Source organism: Bufo gargarizans, chromosome 6 (assembly GCF_014858855.1).
Source record: "Bufo gargarizans isolate SCDJY-AF-19 chromosome 6, ASM1485885v1, whole genome shotgun sequence".
Taxonomy (NCBI): domain Eukaryota; kingdom Metazoa; phylum Chordata; class Amphibia; order Anura; family Bufonidae; genus Bufo; species Bufo gargarizans.
Window position 1 is genome coordinate 218,110,904 of NC_058085.1, and position 17,475 is coordinate 218,128,378.

Genomic DNA, 17,475 nt, shown 5'->3' on the forward strand with positions numbered 1-17,475 from the left:
CTAGGCCTGCACTCATACCGTTCCAAGGTGTTATTCACCGAAATACCTTGCAGAAAAAAAAATTATATTTAAAACTTTTCTGTGATCTAATCACATTTGCAAGCCCGTCTGCGTCAGGCCCACACGTACTGTATTGTGCCCACTGGCTAGTAGTTAGGCCTGCACTCATACCGTTACAGGGTGTCATTCACTCAAATACCTTGCAGAAAACATAAATTATATTTAAAAAAAGATCTGTGATCTAATCACATTTACAATCCCGTGTGTGTCAGGCCCACACTTACTGTATTGTGCCCACTGGCTAGTGGCTAGGCCTGCACTCATACTGTTACAGGGTGTCATTCTCCCAAATACCTTGTAGAAAAAAAATATTTTATTTAAAACTTTTCTTTGATATAATTACATTTGCAAGCCCTTATGTGTCAGGGCTACACATACTGTATTGTGCCCACTGGCTAGTGGCTAGGCCTGCACTCATACCGTTACAGGGTGTCGATCACCCAAATACCTTGCAGAAAAAAATGATTCTATTTAAAACGTTTTTGTGATATAATCACATTTGCGAGCCCTTGTGTGTCAGGCCCACACATACTGTATTGTGCCCACTGGCTAGAGGCTAGGCCTGCACTCATACCGTTACAGGGTGTCATTCACTGAAATATCTTGCAGAAAAAAAAATTCTATAAAAAAAATTTCTATGATCTAATCACATTTGCAAGCCCGTAGGCGTCAGGCCTACATATACTGTATTGTGCCCACTGGCTCTTGGCTAGGCCTGCACTCATACCGTTATAGGATGTCATTCACTCAAATACCTTGCAGAAATAAAAATGATATTTAAAATTGTTCTGTGATCTAATCACATTTGCAAGCCCATGTGCGTCAGGACTTTTTATTTTAAATCGTAACAAAATAATAATACAATGACCATTCCCAATGAAGGACTTAACCCGGCCAGACTCCCACCCCTCACCCCCCTTCTACATTCATAGTACCCATTCATGCACATCCATACACTATTTACATATTTACATATCAACATATTTAGATAACTAGGAAAAAACTAAAAGAATAAATAAATAAATTAAAGACAACAATATATACAGTATATACAATATATACAAGACCTATCCATAACCCTAAATCTAACTTATAACCCATCACCCGTCCCCACATAACACACCAAACCGGTCTCCCACAGAAGTTCAAGAGGATAACCCCGAGCTTCTCCAGTTCCAGTTTTTTTAGTTTTTTTTTTTATACACACAAGCATATAAATATATATACACATAACCCCCCAAATCCCCCTCCCAACCTGACTAACCCCAAAACATTAAGTCCCTATGTAATCAACTTATACATATGCAATATACTTATCATATAATACATGACACAAAATCCGACTTTTCAGATATGGTTCAGTGCCTGTAAACCAAACCATCCTGCTCCATCAAAAAAACAAAACAAAAATCTAATAGTGTCATGCCAGCCCACCACCAGGGCTGAAAGTTACTTGGTTAGTGTACCCTGAAACAAAAGCCCCTCCACAGAAGAGAGACTTTAGGGCCACCCAACCTTTCGTTCTCAAGAGAGCGCACTTTATCGAGGTCACCCATGATGTTCCTATTTACCGTCTCCACTGGGAGGACTTTAGAACTCGTCGACACTAGACACCTTGCACACCAAATGTGATACCTGACCACTGCGCTAACTAGGAATAAAGTGCAACAGTCCCGTCCACCCAGGTCTTTGAACGCACCATAGGCCCACTCTGCATAGGATAGGGCAGCCAGCCTAGGCCCGCCGATGGAAGTCCCCACCCTTTTGTAGACCTCTATATTAAAAGGACAGTGAAGCAAGAAATGGTCCATACTTTCCAGCACAGCACCGCACTCCTCCTGGGGGACAACCCTTTCCTCAGAGTTTCTACACTTCACATTATCCCTTACATATAGCTTACCATGGAAGCAATGCCAAGCCACATCCCAAACTTTCAAGGGGATCCTCACCGAATTTAATAAAGTCAACCCACCCTCTAGATCCCGACTTGGGCAATCCCTCAAGGCCAACGGAGGCTGGAAGAAGGTAGACAGGACCTTAAAATCAAGGTCGAACCTCGACTTGGTCTCCATTTCTCCCCTCCGAGTCCCCATCGCTTTATAATTCTCAGGACCGGGGCAACATAAGCCGGGAGATATCTCTGCCTTGACGAGCGTAGGTCTTTCACACGCCCTCCTGTGTCCCATTCCTGGAAGAAGGGCTGAAACCATTCCCTACAGGAATTCACCCACCAAGGAGCCCTCTCCCTCCAGAGAATTGTAATGTTAGCTTTTAAGAAGGTATTCGTTAGGAATACCACTGGGTTGACCATATCCAACCCACCTAGTCTCCTTGGTCGGTAAGTGACATCTCTCCTGACTAGGTTCAGCCTGTTTCCCCATAACATCTGGAAAAACAGGCTGTAGACCGTTTCCCAGAGAGAGCCTGGCAGGGCACAGACGGTGCCCAAGTACAATAGTACCGGGATCAGATAAGCCTTGCACAGGTGAACCCTTTCCCTGAGGGTCAAAGACCAACCCTGAAAGGGATTTTTCATAATCTTACTTTTGATACATCACAGATTAGACATATATTATACAAGCCTCATCTCTTGTGGAAATGCAGTACCTCACATTAACATATCTCACACCCTCTGCCAGTCCTGGACACAATAGCAGCCTTCCTGACCAAAAGGTTATTTAACATCTCACCTCACATACATTGACAGGAACCTGTGATTTCCTATTTAACTTGTTAGCATGGAGAGAAAAACCTGTTCAATGTAAAATAACCCTTTCATGTATTGTATATAGCAGATGTTAGCATTGTTTAGCAAAGTTTCAACTGTATATTGACAAACACATGTTTCCCAGGGCCTGCTGAGTTCTAGGAGGATTGGTACAATTGGATCTGGAAGGACACTATGTTCCCACCCCCAACAAGCCCTATAAACTATGTGCTGGGAAAATAAAGATTTCAGATATTGACAACCTATGTTGAGTCAGGGCTGTCTTATCTCTCTGATCAGAAGCAAATGGGATATTCGTTGCACAGGGAAATATTCATAGGGTTTGGAGGTCTGATGCCTCATTATATAACCATCATAACCTGCCTGAGAAAAACCGCTAACAAACCCTTCCAGCGGTCCACCCTCTGACCGACATCTTTCAGTCTGCCTTCCCAATTTTTCTGATGATAGTCCTCATCCTGTCCAAAATTGATGCCGAGAACTTTGACAGTTTTCTGAGGCTCTAGATCTTCGCATTTATCAAGGTTGATCTGAGACCCAGAAACCTCTGAATAGCGGTCCACTTCCGACATCACCCACCCCACCTCCTCACCAGAAGAGGTGAAAATGGTGACATCATCCGCATACGCTACCATCCTCAAAGATGGCCCCCTTGCCCCCGCCAGTTCCATCCCTAACCCTGATAACGGTCCACGATCTACCCTTCTAATGAAGGGATCGATCGCAAACACGTACAGCAAGGGGCTTAAGGGACATCCTTGACGGACACCGGAGGTCACCTCGAGGGGCTGTCCTGACCAACCATTAACCAACGGGAAACTCTCAGCCCCTTTGTACAAAGCCTTTAGCCAATTCACAAACCTCCCCGGCAGACCGTACTACAAAAGGACAGACCACAGGTACTCATGGTTCACCCGGTCAAAAGCTTTAGCCTGATCCAAAGTCAAAAGAAACCCCTTCCAAATGCCCGCCCTGCCCCGTTCCACGGCCTCTCGGACACTGAGAACGGCGTTAAAATTGCTCCGACCGGGAACTGTGCAGTGCTGAGACCCTGAAAGAAGTCTCGGTGCAGACTTCACCAATCTATTGAAAATTATTTTTGCCAGGATCTTTCTGTCCGTATTGAGAAGCGATATGGGTCTCCAATTCTCAATACGGGATGGATCTTTGCCCTTTGACAGAATAATCAGGGCTGACTTACCCATTGACTTTGGTAAAGTGCCCGAGGAAAGACACTCATTAAAGACCTCAGTCAAAGGAGGAACTAACTGTTCCTTGAAAGTCCTGTACCACTCAGATGTTAAGCCATCCGGACCTGGCGATTTCTTGGGCCTAAGCCCTTCAATTACCAGTCTCACTTCCTCTTCCCTGATTAGTTCAGACAAAACGTCAAGAGAGGGGTCCAATCCTGCCTTGGGAACCGCTTTAGCCAAGAAAGCTGAAAACTTGTCCCGATCTAGTTCTTTCCTACCCAAGAGGTGAAAGTAGAAAGACCTGACCACCTCCAGGATCCCTGATTTGGACCTATTCAGGGATCCTGTACTATCAATCAGGCCTGTCACTAGTTTACGTTTTACTGACATCTTACAGTTGCCGTAAGGGTTGGGCGAGCGGTACTTCCCGAAATCCCTCTCGACAACCAAAGATGCGTACCTATCGTACTGACACCTCTTAAGCAAGGACTTCACACGAGAGATATCCTCACGGCTACCTCCCGTCGAGACCAGACTTTCAAGTTTCTTCCTCAGTTCCTGGTACAGATTATTTCTGTCTTGGCACCTGAGGTACGAAAGCTCTTGAAAAAACCTTGCCGTCCTTGTTTTAGGTCTCCCACCACTCTGACCTACTGTTGCAGAGGTCCACTAAGGGTTCCTGGCCCTGAAAGAACTCCTTGAAGGATTGTCTTATTGTCACATCTTCAGGAGAGATGAATTCAACTTCCACAAGTCTCTGCCCATACAGGGGAGAAAATAGATTGGTTCAGGAGCAGCAACACAAACGGCTTATGAAGAGCAGAAATGGTGAATACGCAGCAGCTGGGCAGGGGAACGCAGACCCAAAGCGGTCCAATGGCATGTAAAAAAGAATGGAGGGCCACAGCAGCGTCTCGCCAGAAAACTTCTTTATTCAGGAACACTCCTCACAACAAGGCATATAAAAAGTAGTTTGCAGCAACGTTTCGGCTAGGACAAAGGCTACTCCTAGCCGAAACGTTGCTGCAAACTACTTTTTATATGCCTTGTTGTGAGGAGTGTTCCTGAATAAAGAAGTTTTCTGGCGAGACGCTGCTGTGGCCCTCCATTCTTTTTTACATGCCCATACAGGGGGTCTCTGCAACATTCAAAGAAAAACAAATTAAACAGTGATCAGAGAAAACCACTTCCTCAGTCTCCAAAACCGAAAAAACAGCTTCCCCCTTTAAATAAAACCTATCTATTCTAGACATATGGCTACCTTGATGAAAGGTGAAGTCCACGTGGTTTGGATTATGCTCTAAATGAGCATCCACCAGACTAGCTTCCTCAACTATCTTACTCAATACGACATAACTTTTACTGTTGTTAGTTAAAATAATACCCCTTCTTAGTATATATATTAGGCTACGTCAAATAATTAGACAAGGCCTTACTTGGACGTATCAGGATAATGTAGTCCGATGTATAGAAAAATTTGCGGCAACTTACAGTTAGATGACTGTGGACCTGGCCAAACGGTAGAAAGAGAGGTGGTAGATAAGGGGAAGGGAACAATATCCCTAATACAACCCTCAATGTACCCCTGCCTACAGGCGGAGCACCCGCCCCGAAAGGGGCGACCCCACCTCTCGGTGGCTAAACCCTCACTGTCGCCTATTGATACCCTGCCTAAACGGATCAATGATGTTCGTCCCTTCTTTGGCAATATGTCCCGACGCGTTTCCCCAGACGTAGTCAAGGCTGGTTAATCAGGGGACTCAGGATAGTTGGTAAATTCTTGCAGGTTTCAATAGATAGATGCCCAACTGATAATAGTGGGCAAAGCTCTGATAGTTGCATAGCAGACCTCCTGGTGTAGTAAGGTGCATAGGTATTGCTCGATAGGTGATTCAAATACCTGGTTTTGGCACCTAGATTTAAGCCCCCGCCTCCTGGATAACCCTATTAGTGCCTGGGATTGAAAAAAACTCCACTTCCTGTCTTTGGAACGCACGCGGCACCAGGTGGAATGCACATGTGCCTCCGAAACCGGAAGTGAGCCGGCATTCACTCACAACATCATATCCTGCCTGTGAACCGCATGCAGGGAGGTGGGAGGAGATAGGAACGGCAGCTAGATGCTGTCACTATGATTGAAAAAGGGGGGAGGGGAATAATAGTAAATATACATAGTAACATAGTACATAAGGCCGAAAAAAGACATTTGTCCATCCAGTTCGGCCTGTTATCCCGCAAGTTGATCCAGAGGAAGACCCCTCTCTAGTAGCTATAGCCTGTAATATTATTAAGCTCCAGAAATACGTCCAAGGCCCTCTTGAATTCCTTTATTGTACTCACCATCACCACCTCCTCAGGCAGAGAGTTCCATATTCTCACTGCTCTTACCGTAAAGAATCCTTTTCTATGTTTGTGTACAAACCTTCTTTCCTCCAGACGCAGAGGATGTCCCCTCGTCACAGTCACAGTCCTGGGGATAAATAGCTGATGGGATAGATCTCTGTACTGACCCCTGATATATTTATACATATTAATTAGATCTCCCCTCAGTCGTCTTTTTTCTAAAGTGAATAACCCTAATTTTGATAATCTTTCAGGGTACTGTAGTTGCCCCATTCCAGTTATTACTTTAGTTGCCCTCCTCTGGACCTTCTCCAGCTCTGCTATGTCTGCCTTGTTTACACAGTACTCCATGTGTGGTCTGACTAGCGATTTGTAAAGTGGTAGGACTATGTTCTTATCACGGGAATCTATGCCCCTTCTGATGCAACCCATTATCTTGTTGGCCTTGGCAGCAGCTGCCTAACACTGGTTTTTGCAGCTTAGTTTGCTGTTTATTAAAATTCCTAGATCCTTTTCCATGTCAGTGTTACTGAGTGTTTTACCATTTAGTATGTACGGTTGACTTGCATTTTTCCTTCCCATGTGCATAACTTTACATTTATCAGTGTTAAACCCCATCTGCCACTTATCTGCCCAAGCCTCCAGTCTATCCAGATCCCTCTGTAGTAGTATACTGTCCTCAGCAGTGTAAATTACTTTACACAGTTTAGTGTCATCTGCGAAAATTGATACTTTACTATGCAAGCCTTCTACAAGATCATTAATAAATATATTGAAGAGAATAGGGCCCAATACTGACCCCTGAGGTACCCCACTAGTGACAGTGACCCAATCTGAGTGCGTACCGTTAATAACCACCCTCTGTTTTCTATCACTGAGCCAGTTACTTACCCACATACAGATGTTTTCTCCCAGTTCTGTCAAGTCTAGAACTTACCTCCTCATAGAAACTGATTAAATTAGTCTGACATGACCGATCCCTCACGAAGCCATGCTGATATGGCGTTATTTGCTTATTTCTGTTGAGATGCTCTAATATAGCATCTCTCAGAAAACCTTCAAACAGTTTACCCACAACAGATGTTAAACTTACCGGCCTATAGTTTCCAGGGTCTGTTTTTGGCCCCTTTTTGAATATTGGCACCACATATGCCATGTGCCAATCCTGTGGGACATTCCCTGTCAGTATAGAGTCTGCAAATATCAGAAATAAGGGTCTGGCTATGACATTACTTAATTCCTTTAGGATACGAAGGTGTATGTCATCCGGTCCTGGCGATTTGTCTATTTTAATCTTTTTAAGTCGCTGATGTTCTTCTTCCTGGGTCAGACAGGACACTTTTAATGGGGAATTTATTTTTGTATTCTGCATGTCATCTGACAATTTATTTTCCTCAGTGAATACATTGGAGAAAAAAATATTTTACAGCTTTGCTTTCTCCTCATCGCTCTCTGCGACTTCCCCCTCATTACTCTTTAAAGGGCCGACACCTTCAGATTTATACTTTTTAACATTTATATAATTGAAGAACATTTTAGGGTTAGTTTTACTCTCTTTGGCAATTAATCTCTCGGTCTCTAGTTTGGCCGCTTTTATTTGTTTTTTACATGTTCTATTTTTTTACTTATAGTTTTTCAGTGCTTCCGTGCTCCCCTCCTGTTTCAGTGAATGATATGCTTTCTTTTTGTCATTTATTGCTTTCGTTACAGTTCTATTTATCCACATTGGTTTCTTTTTATTCCTTAACCTTTTATTACCATACGGTATGTACCTCTCACAATGAGATTTTAGGATGTTTTTAAAGATATCCCATTTTGTGGCTGTATTTTTATTAGTTGGCTAAATTTAGCTTTTTTGAAGTTTGGTATTTTTGTTCCTCCCTGTAGAAACGCTCTTTTGAATGATAATTGGAAGGTTATTACTTTGTGGTCACTATTTCCCAGGTGTCCCCCAACCTGCACGTCTGTTGTTCTGTCCGGCCTATTGGTTAATACTAAGTCCAGTATGGCCGTCCCTCTAGTCAGGTCCTGAAGTTCTTGGGCCACATGTTGATGAACTGTGCATCTTAAAACAATCATTCCATATGTATATATAAAAAGGGAGTTTATAGAGAGGCTGGATACAAACTGTAATAACATAAAATTATGTCAAAGGAACAGGCCCCCCATAATGATATATATAGCTGGACCAATTTTGGTCCGATATAAGGCTGATTTGCATTTATAAAGGATAACCATAGCCCTGGCTACTGCATGAATAAAGTGAAGGAGACTAAATAAAACACCCAAAGGAAATCTGCTCATTTAGTCCCATTGGAAACACTGTTTTAAGGCGGTATATCCACTGGGCTTCCTTACGGAGAATCCTATTATCCCAGTCGCCACCCCTTGGTGACTGCCGTATAACTTCAATGAACTGGAATTTGAGTGTACTCACATCCCCAACCAGGTGATTAATCTGACGGAGAGACCGCTGACTGACCAAGAGGTGAAACTTCTAACAAGGGGTCTGTCATTCGTTCCTACAACCAGATTTTGTTCCTTTGACTGGGTCAAGGACCTTAGCCTCTTCGTGCGTAAATTAAAGTGGCACAAATTTTTCAAAAACCATGACAAGGAGGAATGTATCAAATTAGGTATATCCCTGGAAGATCTTAAGGGAGTTCGTACACTTAGCTCGCTCCTGATTGAAAATGAATATACCCCGAGTCTAGGTCCTTTTACACATCTCAGACCCAAAAGCACTAGAATGCCTCCACCACAAGAGACTGCAACGATCGACCTGTTCAATAGACTAGTGATAGACCAACTTGAGAAATTGAAGGAAGCCAACACAAAAGGGCCCATAAACTTATGTAAAGATCAGATGGATGCTCTAAAAAATCTAGAATCAGACAAGAACATTGTGTGTAAGCCATCTGATAAGGGGGGAAATATCGTAATCATGGACCATCCTACCTATTACGATATGTGCCTCAAAGTACTAGATGACAGAACATGTTATTCCATCCTGCTATCAAACCCTACAGCTGAGTTCTCTGACCACCTGGAGTCTATCCTTATAGAGGCCCTTGACAAGGGTCTGATTTCCAAGGATGAGATGAAATACTTGGTACCTTTACACCCCCAGATTCCCACTTTTTACTCACTTCCCAAAATTCATAAGGGATACCCTCCCCTTAAGGGCCGCCCCATTGTATCCGGGGTAGGATCGATTACCCATAGTCTCAGCACATATGTTGATAACATCCTGCGTCCCTTTGTATCAGCACTACCTTCGTATATTAGAGACACAACAGACCTTCTGCTTAAGATTGACAACATACAAGTAGATGATAGGGTTCTGTTGGCGTCCATAGATGTGGAGGCTTTGCACACCAGTATCCCGCACAACTGGGGGATTACAGCCGTCGAGTACTTCCTCAGTACAAGAGGAACTCAGTATAAGCCTCACTCTGATTTTGTTATCCAGTCACTGGAATTCATACTGACGCACAACTATTTTGTATTTGGGACGCGTTTCCTCCACCAGCTCAGGGGTACGGCAATGGGTAGCCCATGTGCGCCCAGTTATGCCAACCTATTCCTGGGCTGGTCGGAGGACACCATCGTGTTTAATGAACCATGTCGTCAATGGACCCAGAATATCGTATTCTGGGGGAGATACATTGACGACGTGTTTATCATATGGGATGGCACTAGTGATTCTTTCTCCGATTTAGTTACTCACCTCAACACCAATAATATAGGTCTCAGGTTCACCTCTGAGAGCGACAGAGAAAGCATTGCCTTATTGGATATACGCATTACTAAGCGTCAGGGTGAACTGCATACTGAAACTTATAGGAAACCGTCGGCCACCAATAGCCTTTTGCGGTGGGACAGTTATCACCCTGAGAGCCTTAGACGCGGTATCCCAAAAGGACAGTACCTCAGAGTCAGACGAAATTGTTCCACATATGAATCGTTCCATCACCAAGCAGCAGACATGTGCAAGAGATTCCAACAACGGGGATATCCCAATCTAGTTTTGAGGGATGCGTTTTTACATTTCAGTAAAACAGACCGCCAAGCCCTATTAGTGAACAAGACCCAGAATGTTAAAAAAGGAGATAACACCATCAGAATTATCGGTACTTTTGATCACCAAAATCAGAAAGTTAGGGGTATCTTAAGTAGATTTTGGGATGTTCTCCTGACCGATCTAGATATTAAGGATGTGCTCCCCCCCAGACCAGCGATCACATATAGACGTGGACGCTCCCTAAAGGACAGATTGGTACACAGTCACTACCAAAGACCAACAGGAACCACCACATGGCTTAATCCCAAACCAAGTGTGGCGGAAACTGTGTTTGCTGCCCATTTATTTTAAAATCAAAGGTGTTCACTAGTGTTACCACCGGAATAACATATACTATACGGGACTTCGCTAACTGTCGCACCCAAGGGGTGGTCTACCTGTGTACTTGTAGTTGCCCTCTGAGTTACGTGGGAAAAACCAAACGTGAACTTAGGAGACGAGTTGGGGAACACCTAGGTGACGTCAGGAACCGTAGAGACAAACCGATCGCACGTCATGTGCTTGAGGTACATGATGGCGATGTGAGTACACTCAAATTCCAGGTCATTGAAGTTATACGGCAGTCACCAAGGGGTGGCGACTGGGATAATAGGATTCTCCGTAAGGAAGCCCAGTGGATATACCGCCTTAAAACAGTGTTTCCAATGGGACTAAATGAGCAGATTTCCTTTGGGTGTTTTATTTAGTCTCCTTCACTTTATTCATGCAGTAGCCAGCGCTATGGTTATCCTTTATAAATGTAAATCAGCCTTATATCGGACCGAAATTGGTCCAGCTATATATATCATTATGGGGGGCCTGTTCCTTTGACATAATTTTATGTTATTACAGTTTGTATCCAGCCTCTCTATAAACTCCCTTTTTATATATACTTATGGGATGATTGTTTTAAGATGCACAGTTCATCAACATGTGGCCCAAGAACTATATATTTACTATTACTCCCCTCCCCCCTTTTTCAATCATAGTGACAGCATCTAGCTGCCGATCCTATCTCCTCCCACCTCCCTGCATGCGATTCACAGGCAGGATATGATGTTGTGAGTGAATGCCGGCTCACTTCCGGTTTCGGAGGCACATGTGCGTTCCACCTAGTGCTGTGTGCGTTCCAAAGACAGGAAGTGGAGTTTTTTCAATCCCAGGCACTAATAGGGTTATCCAGGAGGCGGGGCTTAAATCTAGGCGCCAAAACCAGGTATTTGAATCACCTATCGAGCAATACCTATGCACCTTACTACACCAGGAGGTCTGCTATGCAACTATCAGAGCTTTGCCCACTATTATCAGTTGGGCATCTATCTATTGAAACCTGCAAGAATTTACCAACTATCCTGAGTCCCCTGATGAACCAGCCTTGACTGCGTCTGGGGAAACGCGTCGGGACATATTGCCAAAGAAGGGACGAACATCATTGATCCGTTTAGGCAGGGTATCAATAGGCAACAGTGAGGGTTTAGCCACCGAGAGGTGGGGTCGCCCCTTTCGGGGCGGGTGCTCCACCTGTAGGCAGGGGTGCATTGAGGGTTGTATTAGGGATATTGTTCCCTTCCCCTTATCCACCACCTCTCTTTCTACCGTTTGGCCAGGTCCACAGTCATCTAACTGTAAGTTGCCGCAAATTTTTCTATACATCGGACTACATTATCCTGATACGTCCAAGTAAGGCCTTGTCTAATTATTTGACGTAGCCTAATATATATATACTAAGAAGGGGTATTATTTTAACTAACAACAGTAAAAGTTATGTTTTATATGAAAAGTCATTTTTCTCTGTGATGTCTATATTGAAAATTTTCGTAACCCTATAAATTCCACTGTGATTTGTCTCAATACGACGCCATCAGTATCCAGCCTGACTTTGGAGCCTCCCCTATCACAGACTCTTGTCACATTGTTGAAGTCTCCACCAAAGATCACCTGACGGCTGGAAAAAAGGTAAGGTTTAATCCTCATGAGGAGACATTTACGATCCCACACAGTTTGTGGACCATAGATGTTAATGAGCACATCCAGGATCAGGCACCGTCCCATTTCTAGTTCAATTACTTTCCTGCCTTCCACCCTTCCCGCGGTTTTAAAAAGTACCGCTACCCCGATACGTGGTTCGGCCGCAAGAGACCAGAAAGATGGACCATGCCTCCACTTTCTCTTTGCTTTCTCCATCAACTTCGTGGAAGTCAACCAAGTCTCTTGCAAAAATAAAATATCAGCATCAAAATGGCTGAAAAAATCAAAGGCCACATAACGAGCCACGTCTGACTTAATGCTAGCAACGTTAATGCTTGCTAGCGTCAACAGGGTGAGTTCCGCCATCATAAGTGATTGAACTAGATAGCTTTCTTCTTAACCCCACCGCCACCCTCACCAACATAAGCATCTGACTCCTCACTTTCTTTCTGCCTTCAGGCATTTGGAGACATCCATATCACATTTCTCTTTGCCCACAGGATCTGACTTGGCCCCCCCTCCAGAAGGTTTCCCCTCTGAAGGGCAGGGCCCGGCAACCCGCAAGGAGGCCTTCTCACCCTCCGGCACTGCATCCCAGCCTCGGAGGTAGGACACCATACCGTTTGGAGACCTCCACAAGAGGGGCACCAGCCGAAACCCTCCTTGGTATCTGGTCAAGGGAGAGTGGGATGGACGGATCCCACTCAAGAGAGGCCTTCCTGCCCTCTCTCTTGCTGTTTCTCTTCTTACCCTGCTTGTTCCTCCTCCTCATCAACCATTCACTGTCCTCCTCATCCACACTATCCCCACCTGAGGAGACAGAGACAGCAGAGAGGTTGGCCTCTTCGTTATGAACTCCGTGATTCCCATCATCATCACTGTAATCTTGGCCACTATTGGCCGGATTCTCAACTAGGGTCCCTCTGTTTCCGGCGTTGTTCCTTCCGCCTGGCCCTAGCTGCCATAATTTTTTTTACCTTATCGGAATCCTTTATGCTTCCTCCAGTGCTGGGATCCCCGGCACTTGTCCCCTCACCAGCATGCCCAGTCCTGGCAGCAGACTCTTCACCAACTGCAGGCCCAGCCATGCGGCTAGTATCTGCATGGTTCTGAGCCTGTCCCTGAGCCTGGTTGGCAAAGGCAAGCGGACAGCGACTAAACGGGTGACCCAGGTCTCCACACAGGTTACACCTGATCTTCCGACAGGTTGCGGCAAGATGGTCACTCCCTCCACACCTCACACACCTCTGGGTCTTACATTGTGCACTGAAGTGTGTGGGGTTGCCGCACCTGTGGCAGACCTTTGGCTGCCCCTGGTAAAAAAACATTATCCGATCCCTCCCTATGAAGGCCAAGGAGGGGATATGGGTAACAGAATTTCCCTGGGCCCTCAACATCACGTTAAAGGTCCAGGCCCCTGACCAAATACTGTGCTCATCCAGGACCTTGGCTGGGTAGCCCACTTCACCATAGCGACTCAGCCAGGTCGCTATGTCTACACTAGAAAGAGACTCATTACAAGTTAACACAGTCCCTTACTTCACCTTGTTCTGGGGGGTGATAGCCTGGACGGCAAAATCCTGCCACTCCGGGGTGCTCCTTATCAGCTCATATCTGGACCAGAAGAGCTCAAGCCCCTCTGGTCGGACAAAGCTAACATCAAAGAACTTGGTCCCGTAGGGATGGATGAGGGCATAGATGTCTTTCGCCTCAAACCCCATCTGCAGGAAAAGCTCCACAACAGTCTTCCTGGAAGGTGTTGCTTCCTTACCTTTCCAAAACAAACGGGCCACATTCCTACGATCCCCCCCGGGTGTGGGGTGAGTCCAGACGGTCTCACCCCCCTTTTGCTCTCGGAAGGTTCTCAGCCCGTGTCTCTCCATCCAGAAGGACAGTTCAACCGATTCACCCTCTACTTGTATGGAGGTCTCAGCACCCTCTTTCAAGGCCCCCAAGAGGCGCCGTTGCAAGCTACTCTTGCCAGATCCTGTGGGCAAAGAGTCCCTTGTTCCCTGCTGAACGATATTTGAAAACGTACGTTTAGCATTTTTTTCCCTTTCCCACCCTTTCCTCCTCTTTTCTCAATTTCTGCATATCCTCAGCAGTCAAAATCCTTTCATCATATTCTTCCATATCCACATTTTCACCGCCTACAACATTCCCACTTACATCATTTCCACTCACTTCCATATTTTCACTTACTTTTGTATTCCCACTTGCATCCACACTTGGTCCTGCATTACTGACTCCATTCTCCCCTACTTTCATACTACCTTTCATATCTCTTTTTACCTCGTTCACTCCACTTTTCACCACATGCTTATCACTTTTACCCCGGGAACCACCACTCACTCCCCCTAGACTGGCCGGGTTCTCCCCACTTGGCTCTCCTGACCTTTGCAGGCACCACCACCCCCTCTACCGCAGAAGGAGCCACCTTGTCCGCCCTTTTCACGACCTTGTCCGCCTTTACCTTGTCTGCAGCCATAATCTCCCGCTCTGTACAACCTAGCTCCACATCAGGAGCTAGGCTGGGCTCAGCAGCGGATTTTGAAGTGTTTGAAGGGCCATACACCAACACCTCTCTCTCCACAACTTTGGTTCTATTTTTTTTTTCCTTTACTTTCTCCTCTTCAGGTATCTCCTCATCTCCAAAATAGAGCCTACCTACCAGGGATTCCAGCTGCCTGATGCTCTGCAATATCAAACCACCAGACTCACCTTCATCCCCGGAGGCTGCTCCCTGACTCCAAGAGGGTTCCCCCTGCCCTGCTGGCAAAGAGTCCTGCCGCAGCCCTGACGGACCAGGAGAGCCAGACTCAGCATCTGACATGTTTTTAAACCGTTTATCATTTTGGAATTTTTCCATAAATGGACCGCCATTTTTTTCTATGGCCAGTTTCCTTTCTTCCAGTGTCATTATCTCCTCCTCTAGCTTATCCAGCTTAGAGGAGAGAAAAGTTTTTTTACGCTTAGGCAATAAGCCCTCCTGTAGCTTCATATTTTTTTGTTCCAATTTAACTTTTCTCAAGTCTTTTTTAATTTCATCATATAGCTTTAAATAAAAAAACTCTCTTGAAGCAAAAATGTCTGCAGTACCTGTGGGGCCTTGCACACCCCAGTTGCGGATCACCTTGGTCACATCCATACCAGCCCCACCTAGGTGAGACAAACCAGACTCTCCAGGGCGAGATATACTTGCTCCACTGACCCTGGAAATCACATTTCTAGACTCTTTTACTGGCATCTTTCCCATCTCTTTGTCCATTAACACTTTAGGGCCAGCCACCCTCCGCGCTGCTTGTTCAGCAGCAAAACCTTTTTTAACCTTGCCCACCACTTGTTCAGCAGTGGACATTTTTGCATTACAGGGCTTAACCACATGGACGCCGGCCTGGTCCAGGGTCGAGTCCAAGCTCCTGCCTTTTTTAATATTTCCCCGGGTCTTTCCCGAGAGTCGGGTCTCCGGGCCAATCCTTCCCACTGCGCTCCTCTCTGGGGCGCTGGATTGCAAAATGTTCACAAAGGTCCCATGTCGCTTACCTCCTCCTGGCTGCGACACTACCTCTGATCGGTGCATACCTTCTGACGCTGTGTCCAATGTCTCAGGACTGCATGGTCTCTCTGTGCCTTCAATTTCCACCTCCACTTCATACACCACAGGTGCAGGCGTATCCTGTGTCAGATCAACTGCTTCCATCGCCGTGCCACTGTTGCGGCCGCCCGATATAGAACGGTGGACGGCGGCAGCGCGGGTGTCCATACCGTGAGAGAACGCCACCCCCTGGGGAAAGGGCAGCGCTCGCCCGGCAAACACCGTTGGCCTCCAGGCCCTGCCTCCATGCCTTTCCTGCAGCTCTCACCTTCCAGGACCTGGGATGATGTCACACTGGTCAGCTAACAGGAAGTGATGCAAGCAGGAAGGCCCACACAGACTGTATTGTGCCCACTGGCTAGTGGCGAGGCCTGTACTCATACCGTTACAGGGTGTCATTCACTCAAATACCTTGCAGAAAAAAAGAACATTATATTTTAAAATTTTCTGTGATCTAATCACATTTGCAAGCCCGTGTGCGTCAGGACCACACATACTGTATTGTGCCCACTGGCTAGTGACTAGGCCTGTACTCAAACTGTTACAGCGTGTCATTCACTCAAATACCTTGCAGGAAATTTTTTTTTTTTACATTTTTCTGTGATCTAATCATATTTGCAACCCCGTGCGCGTCAGGCCCACACATACTGTATTGTGCCCACTGGATAGTGGCTAGGCCTGCACTCATACCGTTACAGGGTGTCATTCACTCAAATATCTAGCAGGAAAAAAATATATATATTTAAAATTTGTCTGTGATTTAATCACATTTGCAAGCCCGTGTGCGTCAGGCCCACACATACTGTATTGTGCCCACTGGATAGTGGCTAGGCCTGCACTCATACCGTTACAGGGTGTTACTCACTCAAATATCTTGCAGGGAAAAAATATTATATTTTAATTTTTTCTGTGATCTAATCACATTTGCAAGCCCGTGTGTGTCAGGCCAACACACACTGTATTGTGCCCACTGGCTAGTGGCTAGGCCTGCACTCATACCGTTACAGGATGTCATTCACTCAAATATATTGCAGGAAAAAAAGAATTATATTTTAAAATTTTCTGTGATCTAATCACATTTGCAAGCCCGTGTGTGTCAGGCCAACAAGCACTGTGACCACTGGCTAGTGGCTAGGCCTCCACTCATACCGTTACAGGGTGTCATTCACCCAAATACCTTGCAGGAAAAAAAACATTTGATTGAAAATTTTTCTGTGATTTAATCACATTTGCAAGCCCGTTTGTGTCAGGCCAACGCATACTGTATTGTGTTCACTGGCTAGTGGCTAGGCCTGCACTCATACCGTTACAGGGTGTCATTCACTCAAATACTTTGCAGAAAATAAAAATTATATTTAAAATTTTTCTATGATCTAATCACTTTTGCAAGCCCGTGGGCGTCAGGCCTACACATACTGTATTGCCCCCACTGGCTAGTGGCTAGGCCTGCACTCATACCGTTACAAGGTGTCATTCACTCAAATACCTTGTAGAAAAATAAATTATATTTAACATTTTTCTGTGA

The 17,475-nt window shown here is 45.4% G+C and overlaps 1 protein-coding gene across 1 annotated transcript in view; it reads right to left on the reverse strand.

Moving 5' to 3' along the window:
• Positions 1–3,360, reverse strand: part of LOC122942088 — a 38,232-nt gene extending 34,872 nt beyond the window's left edge. The window contains exon 1 of the mRNA XM_044299582.1: positions 3,174–3,360. Coding sequence (XP_044155517.1) covers positions 3,174–3,360 — 187 coding nt within the window. The remainder of the gene's footprint in view (positions 1–3,173) is intronic.
• Positions 3,361–17,475: the final 14,115 nt, after the last annotated feature.